This window comes from Rhinolophus ferrumequinum, chromosome 10 (assembly GCF_004115265.2).
Source record: "Rhinolophus ferrumequinum isolate MPI-CBG mRhiFer1 chromosome 10, mRhiFer1_v1.p, whole genome shotgun sequence".
Classification (NCBI taxonomy): Eukaryota; Metazoa; Chordata; class Mammalia; order Chiroptera; family Rhinolophidae; genus Rhinolophus; species Rhinolophus ferrumequinum.
In genome coordinates, this window is record NC_046293.1 from 24,290,721 (window position 1) to 24,311,220 (window position 20,500).

Here is a 20,500-nt window from a genome sequence, read left to right on the forward strand (position 1 = left end):
GCAGTGAAATATTATTTAGCTATTTATTTATATTTAAGGTACATTTTCCAAGGTACATAATGCTAACAATATATGAGAAAAGGTTGGCAAACTACAGGTTATCTTAAGAAAAAATGTACTGAAAAGAGAATAAGGAAATACCCCAGTATCCTAAAAATGTGAAGATTATGAGTGATTTTGCCCCCTGCTTTGTCATACTTTTATTTCCAAAATTTTTGTAGTGTACATGTAATACTTCCCATGGGAAAGAAAATAAAACACCGTGGGGAGAAGGGCATCTGTTGTTGCTAGCGGGCTGATCTCCGGGCAGCTGGAGTCCCGGGCTCTGAGGGGTCAGGCAGGGCGAAGCCACAGGCCTGGAAGTGGGCTGGGCAGGCAGAGGCAGCAAGTCCTACAGTGTGGACATAGAAGAAGAAAAAACGTCTGGCTGAGTGAATGGCTTGAGAGTTGAGCTAAAATATGCTTTCAGTGAAGTCTCTAGGTTTATTTGCCTTGCCTGTGTTTGGTGGCATGAAAGGTGTCCAAGAGGATGCTTTTCTTGTTTGGTCAGGGCCAAGTGCCACTTTTGAATCCAAGTCACATTCAGCTAATAGTTACTGAGCGCCTGTCATGTGCCAGGTGCTGTTCAGGCATCAGGATACAATTCATAAGGCAGACAAGATTGCTGCTCTCATACGTACTAGTTGAGGGAGAGACAGAAGAAGCAAGCAAATAAAATTTCGGGTAGTTATATGTGCTATGAAGAAATCAAAATGGCATGTTGCACTAGAGAGTGAAGGGGAGGGTTTGGGGGTCAACGTTAGATGGTGGTTAGGGGAGGCCTTTGTCATGAGACAATCTGAGTGACTGGGGGGAGCCAGCCATGGGGAGTTCTCATCCCGGGGGGCAAATGGGAAGCTTCTGATTTGAGGCTAAAAGCTCTGCAATCCCATAGGAAGAAGACTGGGGTGGAGAGAGAGAGGGTAGACAGGTGGTCAGGAGCCATGGCAGGGAGGCTCTTTTCGATTATGGTGAAGAGTTTGAATTTTATTATAAGTTCCTCAAGAAATCACTGGATAGTTTTAAGCAGAAAAGTGATGTGGAGTGATTTAGTTTTAAAAGAACACTCTGGCTGCAGTGTGATGAATGCATCATAGGGGTGTCGAGGCTGTGGAGCATTGGAGCTGACGCAGGCAGACCAGTCGGGAAGCTCCTGTAGTAAGCCAGGTGAGGGGTGTTAGTGGCTTTGTCTACGGAGGAGATGGAGTGGAGGATGGATGGATAGCATGGAGATGGAGAATGCTGGACAAATTCAGTATGTATGTTGTAGGTACAACTGATAGAACTTGCTGCTGGGTGGGATGTAGAGGGTGAGGGAAAGAAAGATGACTCCTAGGTTTTTGGCCTGAGTAACTGCAAGAAGGTGTTGCCCTCAACTGAGAAAGGGAAACTGAATGGAGCAGATTTGGGAAGGAAAATAATGAAGTTCTATACCAAACACATTAGATTGGAGGTAGAGATCTCTCCAAGTAAAGATTTTAAGGAAATGAATTGGATCTGTAAGTCTCAGGAGAAGTTAGGGCCAGATACATAAATTTAGAGTCTCATTTATATAGACAGTATTTACAGCCACGAGACTGGATATGTTTACCTAAAGAGAATGTAAATAAAGAAGAGGGCATAAGGCTGCACAACTTACTGATTACCAGGCATACAGGATCCGCTGAGGCAACGGTTTGTTCCTGTCTGATTCAAATCTGTAAAGAGTGACCTTGTTTTTTTAAAAAAAGTCTGAGTTGCAACTTTAAAGAAACAATTTAACTTTTAATCCAACTTTTTCTATTTACAGGGGGAAATGTTATTGGGAGATCGTCTGAGTTCTCAGTTCAATATGATCAGAGCATTGTCCCTTTATAGGTAAACTGATAGGAGGTGAAATGATTAAATGGCTGCTTGGTGAGTGAGGGAAATTAGTTTGATAGGATGTTTTAATGGCCCCCAACTCAGCTTGTTGATGGGTCATCCCCACAGTACTGTCAAGCTGACCAGACAAGGATGTAAGCATGCCAGGGCACCTTCTTCTCTGAACAGTGCTTGTGTGGGCATTGTCTCCTTGAGACTCCTCTATACTTACTTAAAAAATACCAACCAAACAAACAAAAAACAATTATTTTTAAAAATTAGAGAAATTTTTAGAGCAGTTTTAGGTTTACAGCAAAATTGAGAGGGAGGTACAGATTTCCCATACGCATATACCCCCTGCCCTGAGACAAAGCAATAGGATGGGTACTTTTCTGGGGGGCTCTGCTAAAGGGCAGACACTTAAGGGTACACTCTCCTTCAGAATAAAGCCATGGATGAGCCATAGACCTGGTTCAACTGCTTTTGGTATGGAAGGCAGAGCACAGCTCGTGGAAAGGGACCTTGGCAGGGGGTGGGGTGATATCCTACATGGAGGCTCCTCAGTGCCTAGGGCTCAAGTCAGCAGTGCTGTGATACGGGAAGGAGCTCTTTGCATGCCGTGGCTTTGGAGACTGCAGCTTGACAACAGTGTATGAGTAATTTGTGAAGGGACCTTGATGCCGAGTGTCACAGGAGAGCAACATGATAGACAGTGACAGTGGCAGGCAACCACATGGAGTAGGATGGAGTGGTGATGGCCCTGACCACCAGTGGCATTGCAGAGGTCACTGACATCTGAATGAAGTGCTTTCTGGTGCTTGGGGTGCTGCACCTGTGTTGGTCCTGCTGTCATTTACACATGCTGGGGAGAAGGAGAGTATTGGGGCAGAACTCACCCATGGCCCATCGCCAACTGGTAAGAGAGTCAGAAGAGAAATTCAGCAAACACACACAGGAATTCTCAAGAAGATGCTAGTAGTGTACAAAAGGACTTAGAACCAATAAACTTGATTTTCTAAGTAAAAATGAACTGAAACTGAAAAGGAGGATGATCACTGTCGAGAACCAAATTAATGGTCTGAAAATCAAGCAAAAATTATTGAAATCTATAGAAACATAGAAATAAAAATGAGGGAAAAGACAAGGCATTAAGAAGACAGATTAGGAAACCTGATACCGTGTTTCTCTGAAAGTAAGACCTAGCCAGACCATCAGCTCTAATGCGTCTTTTGGAGCAAAAATTAATATAAGATTTAATATAATATTTATATTAAGATAATATTTATATTAAATTTATTAATATATTATTTATATTAAAATAAGACTGGGTCTTATATTAATTTTGGCTCCATAGACTCATTAGAGCTGATGGTCTGGCTAGGTCTTATTTTCAGGGAAACACGGTATGTACAACGTGTAGACATTCCAAAAGATCAAATGAATAAATTAAATGAATAGTAGAAAATGTCTCTGGGCTCCAGGCATGATTAAAAAGCTATACTGGCGGTCCGGCGTGTGAAGGGCTACCTGCTTACTAGTCATGGCGCTTCATGTCCCCAAGGCCCCGGCCTTTGCCCAGATGCTCAAGGATGGAGCGAAGCATTTTTCAGGATTAGAAGAGGCTGTGTACAGGAACCATACAGGCTTGCAAGGAGCTTGCCCAGACCACTCGTACAGCATATGGACCAAATGGAATGAACAAGATGGTTATCAACCACCTGGAGAAGTTGTTTGTGACAAATGATGCAGCAACTATTTTAAGAGAGAAGTACAGCATCCTGCTGTGAAAATGATCGTGATGGCATCTCACATGCAAGAGCAAGAGGTTGGAGATGGCACAAACTTGGTTCTGGTGTTTGCTGGAGCTCTTCTGGAATTAGCTGAAGAGTTTCTGAGAATTGGCCTGTCAGTTTCAGAGGTCATAGAAGGTTATGAAATCGCCTGCAGAAAAGCCCTTGAGATTCTCCCTGGTTTGGTATGTTGTTCTGCAAAAAATCTTCGCTATGTTGATGAAGTGTCATCTCCACTTCTTATCTCCGTAATGAGTAAACAATATGGTAATGAAGTCTTTCTGGCCAAGCTTATTGCTCAAGCATGTGTATCTATTTTTCCTGATTCTGGCCATTTCAATGTTGATAACATCAGAGTCTGTAAGATTCTGGGCTCTGGTATCCATTCCTCTTCAGTATTGCATGGCATGGTTTTTAAGAAGGAAACTGAAGGTGATGTAACATCTGTCAAAGATGCAAAAATAGCAGTGTACTCTTGTCCTTTTGACGGCATGATAACAGAAACTAAGGGAACAGTACTGATAAAGACTGCTGAAGAACTGATGAACTTTAGTAAGGGAGAAGAAAATCTTACGGATGCACAAATTAAAGCCATTGCTGACAGCGGTGCAAATGTCATCGTCACAGGTGGCAAAGTGGCAGACATGGCTCTTCATTATGCAAATAAATACAGCATCATGTTGGTGAGGCTGAACTCAAAATGGGATCTCAGAAGACTATGTAAAACGGTGCTACAGCTCTTCCTAGATTGACTACTCCTGTTCTGGAAGAAATGGGACATTGTGATAATGTTTACCTTTCAGAAGTTGGAGACATGCAGGTGGTTGTTTTCAAGCACGAAAAGGAAGATGGTGCCATTTCTACCATAGTGCTTCAAGGCTCTACAGACAATCTGATGGATGATATAGAAAGGGCAGTTGATGATGGTGTTAATACTTTCAAAGTTCTCACAAGGGATAAACGTCTTGTGCCTGGTGGTGGAGCAACAGAAATTGAGTTAGCCAAACAGATCACATCGTATGGAGAGACATGTCCTGGACTTGAACAGTATGTCATTAAGAAGTTTGCTGAGGCATTTGAAGCTATTCCCCGGGCACTGGCAGAAAATTCGGGGGTTAAGGCCAATGAAGTAATCTCTAAACTTTATGCAGTACATCAAGAAGGAAATAAAAATGTTGGATTAGATATTGAGGCTGAAGTTCCTGCTGTAAAGGACATGTTGGAGGCTGGTATTCTAGATACTTACCTGGGGAAATCCTGGGCCATCAAACTGGCCACTAACGCCGCCGTCACTGTCCTTAGGGTGGACCAGATCATCATGGCAAAACCAGCCGGTGGGCCCAAGTGGGAAGAAAGGCTGGGATGATGACCAAAATGACTGAATGGTTTCATTTTATAGGTGAAGCTGTAGTTGTAGTAGTACTGGAGGAATTGCCTAGGGTTTTCCTATTCTTAAATTAAGGAGTGTTTTGTGTTTGTATCCTCAGCTAGATGGTATAATAAATATGTTGTTACTAAAAAAAAAAAAAAGCTATACTGATATACGATGTTAGAGGGGTAGTGAATTGGGGGAGGGAGGTTGTCACTTTGTGAGGGGTGTAAATATCTAACTATTACATTGTTTTGTACACCTGAACAAACAAACAAACAAAAAAACTATACTGAGTCCCATATCAGATTAATTAGAAAAACTGCTCCCTAGTGTCATTTGAGATGACAGGATTCTGGAATAGCAGAGACTGTGTGGAGGCACTTCACCACCAGAGTAAGGTGGGCATAATTACTGTAATAGATGGTAAGGTTGGAGAGGGAACCGAGGGACCTTGACCCATAGGAAACTATGGTGATGGTTAATAGACCATGGTTTTCTTAAGAGCAAGTGGTGGGTAGCCAGTGAAAGTATGCAAAGTCCAGATGTCACCTGCTAAATGGAAAATGATCCCTATCCCAGGTTCAAGATCCAAGTCAGTTATTGATTGATAGGGAGGCTAGGTTTATTGAGAAGGGAACCTGCAGTGCTACCACAAGTAGATTCAATATTCTCCAAATCCTTTCTAAAGGAACCTATGGCTATATATCAGAGTAATTGTGTATTAGGGAAAGGAGAATACACTTTTCCCACCTCTTTTTGGTCAAGGCAAATCACTTATTTTACAAACTTAGAAGTTCAAATGCAGAATCAAGGGTGTGAAGAAACAAATTTCATCTCTTGATGGGAAGAGAAGAAATGACACATCACAAAGAGAGATGGATACAGGAAATGTGATATATTTGAAGACCATTATTATAGTGATTGTCAGAGTAGCTTTTAAGATTCCTTCCAGGATTCGTGTAGAATGCTTAAGTATCTTTCTTACATCAACTAAAATAGGAATCCATTGCAATTGAGACACTTCTGGCCTTTAAGAATATTCTAGAGACAGGCAAACTAATCTAGATCAAAGTTTCCTCTAGTGGAAACTACAACTGGGTTTTATTAAATTTACCCATTTCTTTTCTTCAGAAATAAACAGCCTCTGCAGACACTGCTTCTAATTCAAAAGGTTAGAGTTCCCTTGGGATCCTGAAATCATCTTTGGTTTATGTTTCAATGTTCTTAGGCATTCATATATAAAAGCAAACCCTCACTTGTTTAAACAATAGATGAAAATTATTAAAGTTTGGTCACACTAGACATTACATGGCAGCCTGTATTTCAAAGAAAAGGAAAAGAAATAGACGAATCAGGAGGGAAAATTCACCCATAATTTCAGGCTAAAACAAACAGCATGTCCTAGGATTTCTAGCAAACTACACACTTATTCTACCATTTAAGGCCATGGGTCTGTTCTGAGGAAGGGTTGTCACGTAGGGCCATTTCTTTTGTTCTCTAACCTCTCTTCAAACTTTTCTAGCAATCTGGGAACTCTTATCTTCAGATTCCTCCTGAAGAGCTCAATGTCAAATGTCACAAAGAAACTATTTGTCTCACGTTGGGTTAATGTCTCTCTAACTTGATAAAATTTTCAAATAATTTCAAAAATTTCCAAGAGGACAGAGCTTAAACCAGTTATTCCTCTCAGTTTGACTACCCAGGCATTATCAGTTCAAAAAGTTTATGTGCTGACTCCACTAACAACATCTGGCAACTGCTGCTATGCAGCAAAAACTATTACTACCACATTATATATTTGAAGTTCTCTTATTTTTGATGGTTCTCAAAGCCAAAGTTATTCTAAGTTGTTTGGACCATGTGAAATGCAAGCATATATCAGACAGGCTCCAAAACTCAGGTGAACTCATCTGGGAGTCATCATCCTCTGCCTTTTACACCTTCTCAGTTTAATCAACCAGTTCAAGGCACCCTTTTTTCTTTCTTTTTTTGTTTTTTTTTTTAGTTTAAATGAGAATCAATTTCAATCTCTATGGGTAACTGATCCAACAGAAGAAGAAAACATCGTATGTAAATGGTCCAGTAAGAGGAAGAAAAGACATAAATTACAGGGAATTCAAACCACTTGCTACTGCCAACCCTAGATCAACAGCAGATGGCGCCAAAGGATCTTAGTAGCAACCAACAGCCTTGCCGCCATCTCCATTATTCTGTTTCACTCCATTTACCAAAGATTGCTAAGGAGTGGTGATTAAGAGCATACACTTAGTGGTTAGACTACCTGGTTTTACAATACCACATTTGCTAGCTGGATGACCTTGGATGACTTATTTAACTTAGTTTTCCTTTTTGCAGAATAGGAATGTAATAAAAATTTTCTCTCACAGGATTGTTGTGAAGATTAGGTGAATTATTATGTATAATCACAGAGAGTCGTTCCTGGTAAAAAGTAATCTTTCAAAGTATTATCTATTATTTGTTGAAACAAAATTTCTCCCTATTATTTTACCTCTCCAATGGCATTTAATCCTCTTGCATTGCCATCTCTCTTTTAATCTACACCTGTGCTTCATGGGGAGCTTCCTATGACCAATAGACTGAGAAAAACAGTTCAGGTCTGACGTACAGATGGTTCTGATGAAATGTTGGCACTACCTGGAAGTGGATGACCACAGTATTATAGAATACCTCAAGGCTGGTCCTGAAAGGCAGTGAGGAAGAACTATCTTTTCAGTGGACAGAACTTGGAACCGAGCATTTAGTTGTCCACTTTGCCTGGAAGTTATGCATCTATACTAATTTATGGGTAGTGGTTAATGGTTTGGCTGGATGTTCAGGGACTTAAAATGAACAAGAATGAAGGATTAACAAGGAGATGGAGAAGCGGTATGTAGATCAACCTTTTGTAAGGTCATGAAGTATGAAGATATTTGTGTCCCATGTGACTGCTCACCAAAGCTCATCTGTCATGACGTGGTGCTCAAAAATCATCTTGACAAGATAATATGTTTTGTGGATGCCTATCAATTGCTTTCCCAACTATTTCAGTGCTTGTTCACTGGACTTATGAACAAAGTGGCCATATTGTGAAGAATAGAGGTTATAACTGGGCTCAGCAATTGAACTTTCCCTCTTCAAGGTTGATGTGGGTGCACTTTTGGTGAGTACCAAACCTGACAACTGCAGAGCCCAAAGTCTTATCCCAAATATTACACTATGTCCTTGGAGACCAACCAGTCATCTGTTAGCAGGCTGATTACATTAGATTTCTTCTATTATATATAAGGACGTGATTATTTTCCTTACTGGAATAGACACTTACTATGGATATGGATTTGTGCACAATACTTCTGTTTGTTCTATCATTTATGGATTTACTGAATTTCTTATTTACCGTGATGGCATCCTACTTAATTCTGCTTTTGTACTAGGAACTCATTGTATAGCAAAAAAAAAAGTCAGGCAGTGTGTTTATATTCACTTGTCTTATCGTGTATCATTTCATCACTCAGAAGTAGCTTGCCTGATAGAATTATGAAATGGTTTGTTAAAACCAGTTATAGAATCAACCGAGTGACAACTCCTTGAGGGGTTAGGGTTCTGTTTTATAAGGTGTGGTATGTGGTCAGCATCACTGACCGATTCACGGTGATTTCTCCCATAGACAGAAAACATAGGTCCAGGAACAAAGGGGTTGAAGTAGGAGTGGCTTTTTATTGCTATCTATAATTCACATCCACAGTTTTTTCTTTTTGTTCCTGCAACTTTGTAATCTTTGATTTAGAGGTTTTAGTTCTCAAGGGATTAATACTCCTACCAGGATGCACAATCATGGTTTCATTGAACTGGAAGTTGATAACGTCACTGGTCATTTTGGACTCTTCATGCCATTGAACAGAAGACAATGTGGTGGGCACAATTATGCCTCCTCTTCCCAAGATGTCCACATTCTAATTCCCACTTTACATGGCAAAAGGGACTTTGCAGGTGTGATTAAGTTAAGGATTTTGAGATGGGGAGAATATTTTGGATTATCTGGACTGGCCCAGTGTAATCCCCAGGGTCCTTATAAATGAAGAGAGGGATGCAGGCAAGTCAGAGAAGGAGATATGATGATGGAAGCAGAGGTTAGAGGGATGTGATTAGTAGCCAGGGAGCCATGAGCCAAGGAATGCAGGTGGCCTCTAGAAGGAAAAGGCAAGAAAATAGATTCTCCCTTAGAGACTCCAGAAGGAACTAGCCCTGCTGACACCTTGGCTTTAGCTCTGTAAGATCCATTTAAGACTTCTGACCTTAAGAACTTGAAGATAATAAATTTATTTTAAGCCACTAAGTATGTGGTAATTTGTTATAGCATCAATAGGCAACTCTTATTAGCAAAGAAGGGGCTTACTGAACTGGCTGAAGTAATTGCTCCTGATATCAAGAGGGAAATAGAGGTATTGTTATGGGGGAAAGAAAGAATATATCTGGAACCAAAGGTTCTTTGAGGCATCTCTTAGTACTTACACACAGTGCTAAAAGTTAATAAAAGACTACCACAACACAATAAAGTCAAGACCTCTCAGGACTCAGGACCTTCAGAAATAAAGGTTTGGACCTCCTCACCAAATACAGAATCTCAGCTGATCTGCTGGATGAGGAAGAGGGAACCACGACCTTGGGGAGTGACATCATCATCATGGCGGAATGAATTTTTTACTGTTTTTCATCCAAAGGACACCAGTTTAGACAATCACCCACAGATAAAAGAGCCTTTCTGGAAGTCTAAAAGTCCAGTCGAAAAGTTCCAGCACAACACCACTGGAGCAAAAAAATCTGAAATCAGATGCATTAAAGAGGATATGAAGAACAGTTTCACTTTACCTGTGTCACCCCTTCCCCAAGGTGGCATAGCTCAGTGCCATCAGACACCTTCTTGGCTTGTGATTTATCCCGTGGGGGAAAGTGAGAGCTTGAGAGTGAGTGCCTGGCTTCCGAAGCTGTGTGGATCACTGTCAAAGTGACCCACTTCTTTCTCATTCCATCCAGAGTACTGAGTCATGAGCTGTCCAGCTGGGGGATGGGGAGGAACAGGGAGAGAAGCAGATAGTGCTTCAAGGGGCATCAAAGGGACACAGATTCTACTAACTGCCTTGTGAACTTCATCAGGAAGCCTGCTCACAAGCTGCTGGTGATGCCTCATCTGCAGAGTCCCACCACTGGCCCACAGCACCCTGCATGCCTCATCCATACAACTCCCCACCCTGTGACTGGCTCCCTGTGCATGCCTCTGACACAATGAGAGTGAAGTCTTGCAGATGCTAGTAAACGTGATCAGAAAACCAGCCCCAAACTGCAGGCCTGGGAGAAGCTGCAAACTTGAGCACTCAACACTGCCTTAGGAAAAGCAGAAGGAAGGCAATCAGCACTCAGCTTGGCTTTGCGGGATCGAGAGAAGGTGTACAAGCCTAAAAATTCTTTTATAGGGGAGTGCAAGAAGTGTGGAGCAGGCTTACAAATAGATAAGGTCTGGGAAAGCCTCAGAATCGTTGGCAGGGCTGAGAGAGAAGGCATTTCTCTTTCAAAACTAGTCAGAAAAGACTGGAGGAGGTAACACAGTCTTCAAATGCAAAGACAGCAATGCAAGACTTCAGCAAACATGAAAAATCAAGGAAACTTTGATACTACCCAAAACACACAATAATTTTCTGGTAAACAACCCCAAAGAAATAGCTGTGATTTGCTCAATAAATAATTCAAAATAGCTGTTTTAAGGATGCTTGGTGAACTAAAAGAAAACACAGAAGCACAATTAAACAAAATTAGGAAAACAATACACGAACAAAATGAGATGTTTATAGAGAGATAGAAATCATAAAAAAAGAACAAAACAAATACTGGAGCTGAAGACTGCAATGAATAAAACATAAAATAATGCAACAGAGAGCATCAACAATAGCTTGGATCAAACAGAAGAATCTGTAAAGTAAAAGACAGAAACTTCGAAATTATCCAATTGGAGGGGAAAAAAGAATGAAAAGAGTGAAAAAAGCTTATGCGAACTATTGGACACCATTAACAGAAACAATTTACACATTACTAGAGTCCTAGAAGAAGAGAGGGAGTACGGGGCAATAGCTTATTTAAAGAAATAATGGCTGAGAACTTCCCAAATACGGGGAGAGATTTGGACATCCAAGTTCATGAAGCTAATAGATTATCCCCAAAGTTCAATTCAAAATGATCTTCTCCAAGAAACATTATAATGAAACTGTCTAAAATCAAACAGAAAGAAAGAATTTTAAAATCACTAAGAAAAAATAATTCCTCACAGAAAAGGAAATCCCAATAAAATGAATAGCAGATTTCTCAAAAGAAACTATTCAGGCCAGGAGAGTGGAATTATATATTCAGAGTGCTGAAAGAAAAAAAAAACACACAAAAAAACTACCAACCAAGAACACTTTACCTGGCAAAGTTGTCCCTCAGAGATGAAGGTAAGATAAACTTTCCCACACAACAGTTGAAGGAATTCAATACCACCACACCTGCCTAATAAGAAATGCTGAAAGGAGTTCTTCAAGCTCAAAGAAAGAATGCTAATCAGTAACATGAAAAAATATACAACACACTGGTAAATGTAAGTATACAAATTCAAAATACCCTAATACTGTAATATTAGAATTAATAAACAAATTCAGTTAAGTTGTAGGATACACAGTCAACATATAGAAATCAGTTGTGTTTCTGTACACTAACAATGAACTATCAGAAAAAGATATAAAGAAAACAATCATTGATAACAATCATTGTTATCAAAAACAATAAAATACTTTAACCAATGGAGGTGAGAGATCTGTACATTGAAACTATAAGACTTTGATGAAAGAAATTAAAGAAGACACAAATAAATGGAAAGATAGTCTATGTTTTCATGGATTGGAAGAATTAATATTGTTAAAATGCCCATATTACCCAAAGCCATCTATAGAATAAATACAATTCCCATCAAAAAGCCAATGGCATTTTTTACAGAAATAGAACAAATAACCCTAAAATTCATATGGAATCACAAAAGACCCAGAATAGCCAAAGAAATTCTGAGAAAGAAAGACAAACCAGGAGGTATCACTCTTCCTGATTTCAAACCATATTACAAACTATATTACAATAGTAATCAAAACAGTATGGTACTGGCATAAACATGAACACATAGACCAATGGAGCAGAATCAAGAGCCCAGAAACAAACCCCCCATATTTATGATTAACTAATATTTGACAAGGAAGGCAAAAATACTCAATGGGCAAAAGATCATCTCTTTAATAAATGGTGCTAGAAAAACTGTACAATCACATGCAAGATAATTAAATTGGACCACTATCTTACACCACCCACAAATATTGACTTGCAGTGTGTTACAGACTAAATGTAAGACATGAGACTATAAAAGTCCTAGAAGAAAACAGGCGAAAAGTGCCTAACATTGCTCTTGGCAATTATTTTATTTTGGAAATGACATCAAAAGCATAAACAAAAAAGCAAAATTCAAAAAGTGGGACTACACCCAACTAAAAAGCTTCTGCACTACAAAAGAACCATCAATAAAATGAAAAGGCAACCTATGGAATGGGAGAAAATATTTGTTGACCATGCTGATAACAGACTAATATCCCAAATATATAAGGAACTAATACAACTCAATGGCAAAAACAAAACACAAACACCACCCCCGCCCCAAAGAAAACCTAATAAAAAAACAGGCAGATGACATGAGTAGACATTTTTCCAAAAAATAAATGCAAATAACCCACAAGTACATGAAAAGATGCTCAACATCACTAATCATCAGGAAAATGCAAATCAAAGCCACAGTGAGATATTACTTCACACCTTATAGAATGGCTATCATAAAAAAGACAAGAGATAATAAGTGTTGGTGAGGATTTGGAATAAAGGGGACCTTTGTACACTTTTGGTGGGAATGTAAAGTGCTGCAGCTATTATGGAAAAAAATATGTAGGTTTCTCAAAAAAAAAATAAAAAGAACTATCAGATGATGCAGCAATCTCACTGCAACAAACTTTCTGAAAGGAAATCAATCTGAAACTATCTGAAAAGGAAATCAAGAAAACGATCCCATTTAAAATAGCATCAAAAAGAATTAAATACTTAGGAATAAACTTAACCAAGGAGCTGAAAGACATATACACTGAAAACTATAAAACACTGATGCAAAAAGCTGAAAAAGAAACAAATAAATGGAAAAGACATCTGTATTCATGGATTGGAAGACATAATATTGTCAAAATGTCCAAACTACTCAAAGCAAAATCCCAATGGCAGTTTTTACAGAAATAGAAGGAAAAAACCTAAAATTTATATGGAATCACAGGAAACTCCCAAACAGCCAAAGCATTATCAAATAAGAACAACATAGCAGGAGGCCTCAAACTTCCTGATCTCAAATGTATTACAAAGCTACAGAATCCAAAGAGACATAAAAACAGAAGAGCCCAGAAATAAACCAATACATTTACAGTAAACTGATCTTCAACAAGGGAAAGCAAGTATGGGTATATATCTGATGGCAATGAAATCACTATTTCGAAGAAATATCTGCACCCTCATGTTCATTGCAGCATTATTCATAATAGCTAGGACATGGAAAAAACCTGTGTTTCTATTTTTGGATGAATGGTAAGGACATAGTGGAATATTATTCAGCCATAATAAGAATGAGATCCTGTCACTTGGAACAACATGGTTGGATCGTTAGGGCATTATGCTAATGAAATAAGTCAGAGAAAAGAAATACTGTATGATATTACATCTGGAATATAAAAAAGCCAAATTCATAGAAACAGTAGAATCATGGTTGACAGAGGCTGGGGGTAGGTGAAATGTGGAGATGTTGGTGAAAGGGTACAAACTTCCAATTAGAAGATGAATAAGTTCTGGGGATCTAATAGACAGCATGGTGACTATAGTCTAGTATGTATTACATACTTGAAAGTTGCTAAGAGAGTAGATCTTAAAAGTTTGCATCACAAAATAAAAAATGATAATTATGTGAAGTGATGGAGATAGTAACTCATTTTATTGCAGGAATCATTTCCAATTTATACATGTATCAAATTAGCGTGTTGTATGCCTTAAACTTACACAATGTGATACGTCAATTATACCTTAATAGAGCTGGAAAAAAATTCTGTTTTATGATAGGATACGGAAATGTTATACTGGAAGGTGGAGAACTGCTGAGTATTGAGAGCCTCACCAGGCCAGGCTTGGCTGGGCTAAGTCAAGCTGCTCAAGAGGGCTGAGGACCCCTTGGAGTCTCTTTGTGGTTCCAGGAGAAAAGCAATGCTATAAAGAATCAGGGATGGTGACTGTAGTTAATAATACTGTATTGTATATTTGGAAGTTGCTAAGAGAGTAGATCTTAAAAGTCCTCATCACAAGAAAAACATTTGTAGCTATCGTGGGGATGGATGATAATTTGATACATGTATAAATTGTGAAATGATTACTACAATAAGGTTAGTTACCACCTCCATCACTTCATATAATTTTTATTTTTTATTTTGTGATGCAAACTTTTAAGATCTACTCTCTTAGCAACTTTCAAGTATGTAATACAGTATTGCTAACTATAGTCACCATGCTGTCTATTAGGTCCCCGGAACTTACTCATCTTATAACTAGACTTGTGATCATCTTGCCATATATACATATATAAAGTATATGTTGTGCACTTGAAACTAATATCATCCTATATATCAATTATATCTTAATTAAAAAAGAATTAAGGAATAAACGCAGTGGTTGAAGCAGCATTTAGGACTGGAGACCCTCTCTTACTGGGTGAGACAGAAGTAATTGAAGAATTGTAAGGTGAGGTGTTGGCCTCCTCATTAAGGTAGTTAAAATTGTAAATCTTCATAGCATGGGGGCCAGGTTGGGTTGCTTCCTGGAAATCTCACTAGAAAGGAATTCAGGAACTCTTGGGGCATCAGGAAATGGATTTGGGTCCAAAACCATATAGGTTCCAAAAAGCTACAAGTTATTAGGTTGGTGCAAAAGTAATTGTGGTTTTGCAATTATTTTTAACATTTTGAACCACAATTACTTTTGCACCAACCTAATAAATTCCTTGCTCTAGCCTCTCCCAAACTTCCTTACTCTCACCTAATTAACTATTATTAGGGCAGATATCTCTAAGTTCTTCACAATTAACTTGTGTTCCCGTGACTAAAACACTCCATTTCTGTAACACACAATTTATATTCTTCTTCTTACTTCTCACTTGGCACTTCTACACTGTAATAGTATCGTGAACTTTCCATGTTGGTGCCATTTTGGTACAGGTGTTTCATTTGTCATATTGTTTCCCAGGCTGCCAGCCTATCATCCTATGGTAGGAAGTGATGGATTCAGTTTTGGCTATAGTTTTTCCATAATCTTCACCATACCATTCATAGATTTTTCTTCCTTCTCTTTGAGAAATACAACTTAAAAAAAAAAATGTATGTTTTGTGATATGAGGAGTTCCATGGGGTTTCTCCTCCACTGTCTCATATGGGGGAAATCCCTGCAGGAATCATTCTGGCAAATTAATATAATAAAGAATTGTTCTGGATTTCTGGTTGGATTCTAGAAACCACTCTCTTATGGGTTTCAATATCTTGATCCTTTCTTGGCCCATACAATTTCTTTTGTCTGAGAAGTCAGTTTTAGTACCATTATTATTTGTGCTAAATCTTCCTGACACCCAACCCCACCCTCAAGTATCAGTCTGCTAACAGTTTGGATGGCCTGATGGTGTATCCTTTGCTATTTTTTATTGAGTTCTTTGACCAGACCAAACTGGTTTCTTGTTACTGTATTATAGCTTACCAATCTTGGAAAAGCCTTTACGGAAAAGCCTTACCAGCCACTATGCCTTCTAACATTTGGAAAGCCATGCAAGCACGGTTCATTGTCAAAAAGAACCCAAACTTCTTAAAGTTGGTCTTGCGCATCTGTGAAATAGAGAGAATGGAGCAAACCAATTATAACTTTTCTATAAGGTTGCCTTTGTCTCTACAGAGTTTTACTTGGATGGGTGACTAGAAGTCCCTGTTTTTTGGTTCTCTTCTGTACTTTCTTTTGATTGTTTTTCCTTCCCTCTCACTGTTAAGGCTACATCTGCTACATTACCTGAGCTAAGGTAGTAAAAGGTTTGTGGATGACCATTTAAGTTCATTTTTGAATGACTAATTTCTTTCCACTATTAGACAGCAGATCAGGGAGGACCAGACTTCTTGAGCCACTGAGCCTCCTGGGAAAATCCTCACAGAAATCTGTTAGGCACAGACGTATCCTGCTCCTGCAACCTCACCTTCTGGCTCCTCTTCTTTGTTGTTACCCTCACTGAGAATTTACCATATCGTGCAGAACAATTGTGTTGTCTTGGTCTCTAGAGGATCCTTCAAGATCAGTTCAAGAAGACTCTTTTTTTACAATACGAAAGACTAATAAGCTGTTTTCTTAAGCAAAAGAACTCCTGTATCTCATCTCTATCCTTATGTCACATAGACAGTGCTGCAATACTTTTTAATAGCAAATATTTCTTCCTGTATATATCTGTGTGGTTTTATTTGGAAAGCAGCCAAATGATAAATACATATATAAATATCCTGTCTCCTCTGTTGGGTTTGATTAAAACTTAATAAGAGGCCTCGTGGTTTCCACCTGTTAGTATGTTGTGGTTTATCTTGTGAATCTTTGGAGACAGAGAGATTTGCAGCATTTGTTGGTGACAAGCTGTTTCTGTTTTTGAAAATCAGAATTTGCTTTATTAATTGCTAAAGTTTTATGCCTTTGAAACTAAAATATCAGCTACCTAAATGTTCTCAAAAATAGTTATTCTCACTTAAGATAATTTCTCTTAAATGTCTAGCACAGTGCCATTCAATAATTCAATAAACATTAGTTGAGCATCTATTAAGTTATAGACATTGGAAATACAGAGCGATTCCCCTCAAAATTTAGTTTAGGAGATTAAGTGTCACATAAAAAAATGAATTAAAAATTTCAGGCACTAAGGTAGCAGTATCTGGGTGGCAAAATGGGGCATAAAGATATGTAGGCATAGGCTTTACACTAATCTTGGGACCTTATAGGGCCTCAGCAGATACCGGTACCCTGTAGAGGCCTTAGCATGCTCAGATGGGGACGAATTCAACATATTCAATAATAAAGAAAAGAAAACCTGTTCACAGACCTGTTAGATGTTAAAGGGAAGACCAAATTTTTGCTGTATTTTCAGAGTTTTAAAGCAGGTCCAGGCAGGACTAAACTGCACTAAAACTCCATGTGCAACAGAGCACCCGTGTAGAAGCATCTAATTTTGAATTCTGAGTGCTAGCCATAGATGGGCAATGTTAGATCAGCTGCCCAAATTTTGCTCCTCTTTTATTTTGATTTGAACTGTCTTCCAGGCTAGAGAGTAAATTGTGGTGGCACTAACCTTGGATTTAAGTGGTTTAAGAATCACTACCTACAAGAAGTCAGATTACTCTGGAGTTGTTAATTACATAAGGTAATCCGAGGTGGATTAATCATGACGCTAATGAAGCTTAAGCGTCATGGCCTGTCATTGCACCAGTCCCTTCCAAGGCCCTGAGAGGGGCCTTGGCACTGTGCTCATAAGGACATATGTTTTGAATGTGCCATTTTCTTGGGTTGAGGAAAAGAAGCAATTCAATGAAATTATTTCTTACCCAAAGGCCTAGAAGGTAATGAAATCGGGCTGAACATGAAGCACTAAATCCAAGGATCAGATTGACTCAGGAAATCAAGAAGAAACAGCAGAGGTTTAAAAATCACATACTGCCTTTTCATTAGTATAGGAATGATGGAAGGATAAAAACAAAAATAAAAGAATAAAAGATGATAGATTGACTAACCTGGAGGAAAGGAGAGATGATTAAGGATTAAGGCCAAGATGCTAAGAGACAAAAGCAGGTAATGACAGCATGACTGTCAGCACAGACTGTTATAAAAGAAAAAAGGGGATGCATTTAGGTTCAATTGATCTTAAAAAGTGTTTTAGATCTAGTTGTCAATAAATTGGAAGTGGTGACTGGGAACCAACAAAATCCAACAGAGGAAGTAAAGTGAAGTGAAGAGTGTTGCTCACTCTTTGTCCTGTCTTGGGAGGATGTGTTAGGAAGATATTTTCAGTTTACACAGGGTTTATCTAGACTTGACCCCATTATAAGTCGAGGAGCATCTGTATTTGTTCTTGTCCACATTCCTCTCTCACAGCTTTCAAAACGCTTGGAATTTCCTAAGTGCTGTGAGCGATAAAGGTGTCCTTTGTTAAGTTAATGAGGTGACTTTTGAAGAGCATCTAAGGATGGTGATTGGTTGCCAGTGGAGCCAATCGTGTGATTAGAGAGTTGAAACTTTCATACCTGTCCAACCCCCACCTCTGAGGTAAGAGGGACTGGATGTTGAATCAATTGCCAATGGTCTTTATCCAATCAAAGGTGTGCACTGACTGAACAGGAATATTTACAAAGCCCTGAGAATTTTCATTTTTACCACTACACTTGATGTGGTAATCTCATCATTTCCCTCTTCTGACTGGTTAGAAAAAATGGCTGCTGAGGTTGAAACATGGAAGTGAGTAATTGGAACTTTCTCTGCCTGACGGAAGTGAAGGCATTAGGGTCCACTCTGAAACCCTGTGGACCAGAGGGAGAGAAAAAGCTAAAAACAGCTGCCTAACTGCCCATGGGGTCTTCCTGCCTTTTGACCCATGCTTGAAATTGGAGTCAGATTGCAGGAGCGGTGATGCAGGAAGTAACTCTGATTAAATTCAGGAGGATGTAAACTGGGCCCCTGCATTCACCTTCAGATACTGGAGCATGAGAAAACCTTGAATGGGGCCCAAATTTTATAGCTACCTGTGTAGGGGCTACTGAGCTGATGAAACTTGGGTCTGAATGTTAAGAGGACTCTGAACAGAGTAGATATACGTTGGGGTCCAATTCATACTCAGAGTAACAATGAAGACAAAATAACTAATGGAGGGTGAGCTGGAGTAAGAGGGTTGTGTTGTCAACCTGTTGGCGGGGGTACAAAGATTCTGTGTAATTTTGAAACAGCATCAAATAACCCTGAAGGGAAGAGAAGCAGTGAGTTCAAAACATTGCTTGAGAGCTTCCTTTTTTGCTTTGATGCCTGCCAAGTGGATGAAGGCACAACTTCTCCTAATAGTGTACCTATTAACAATTGATGGGGTCAGTGAATCAGCTTGACTGAGTTCATTCTACTCTTAGCCTGCAAGTTGTAGAGAGGTAGTGTTTGCAATTTTTCTTCCATCAGATACACTTCCATCGGTTATCTTTTTTTTTTTTTTTCTGGATAGATTGTACAGATTCTACAGCTGTCTTTGTCCTCTGTAGTAGTTTCTGTCTCAACCTGAGAGTTTCATGTGCTTTCTCCCTCAGTGTAGGCTTTTACTGGCTGGAATTCCCTGAATCTCCACTCCTACTACTGCACTGAAGCATTGGTCTATGGGAAGTGTCATGCAGGGTGTCATGCGGGGTCTCAGCTCTGGCTCCCCACATAATCTTTAAATCTTTCTCTAATTCTAAGTGCTTTCTATCTCAAGCAGAATGAGAGATTCAAGGGAGTAGAGGTATTGATGAGTCGAAGGACAAATGCGGCCAAAATAAGAGCCAGAACTAGAAGAATAGAATTTCAATTCAAATTGAGAAAGGGAGTCATTACCAGGAACGGCAGGGTCTAAGGAGGGGCGATGGGTGTGAGCCGATGGTCATGGGTTTCCTGGTAAACTCCCACTCGGTCAACAGATACCAGCTTAAATATCCCTTCCAAAAAGAAGCTTCATCTGACTGGCTTCAAACTTCTTGTAATTCCCCTCCATATTCCACCTGTCATTACTGTGTTTTTTCATTTATAGCCTTTTCACATATGTTAAACAATTACATATATACATATATATGTTACTTTACATATATGTTAGTTTATATATATATATAATTTATATATGTGTGTGTGTGTGTATATATATATGTGTGTGTGTATATATATATTACTTTACCATCTGCTAGATTGTAAACCCTATGAGCCCAGGGCTAGTATCTGTCTTGCTCATTGTTTTATTCCCAGCCCATGGCACAGTGCTTATATGCAGTGGAACACTTGATATTTCTCTCTCTCCTTGTTCCTTTCTTAGGTGTGACTAACAGTAAAACCATTATAAATAAACAGAGAACGAGTACATGCTTTAGGGATAGCAAGGATAAGATCAATTTGGGGTTAAACTTCATGCTATGCCAAGCTGTGGATTAAGAGAGATTCCAAAAGAGTGGGACGGTGGACGCAGGAAGAAAAATGGCTCAAGTGGATTAGCCAATTGGCCGATGCATTCTCTGGCCCCTGAGCACCAGCCGGG

General features: G+C 39.2%; 1 protein-coding gene across 1 annotated transcript; it reads left to right on the forward strand.

The window, feature by feature from the left end:
• Positions 1 to 3,387: 3,387 nt before the first annotated feature.
• Positions 3,388 to 5,115, forward strand: LOC117028432 (T-complex protein 1 subunit theta-like). The gene is given in 5 exon segments (XM_033117000.1): positions 3,388 to 3,517; positions 3,519 to 3,642; positions 3,645 to 4,394; positions 4,397 to 5,015; positions 5,017 to 5,115. Coding segments are annotated over 5 exon segments (1,626 nt in total). The 5' UTR covers positions 3,388 to 3,421; the 3' UTR covers positions 5,054 to 5,115.
• The last annotated feature ends 15,385 nt before the right edge of the window (positions 5,116 to 20,500 follow it).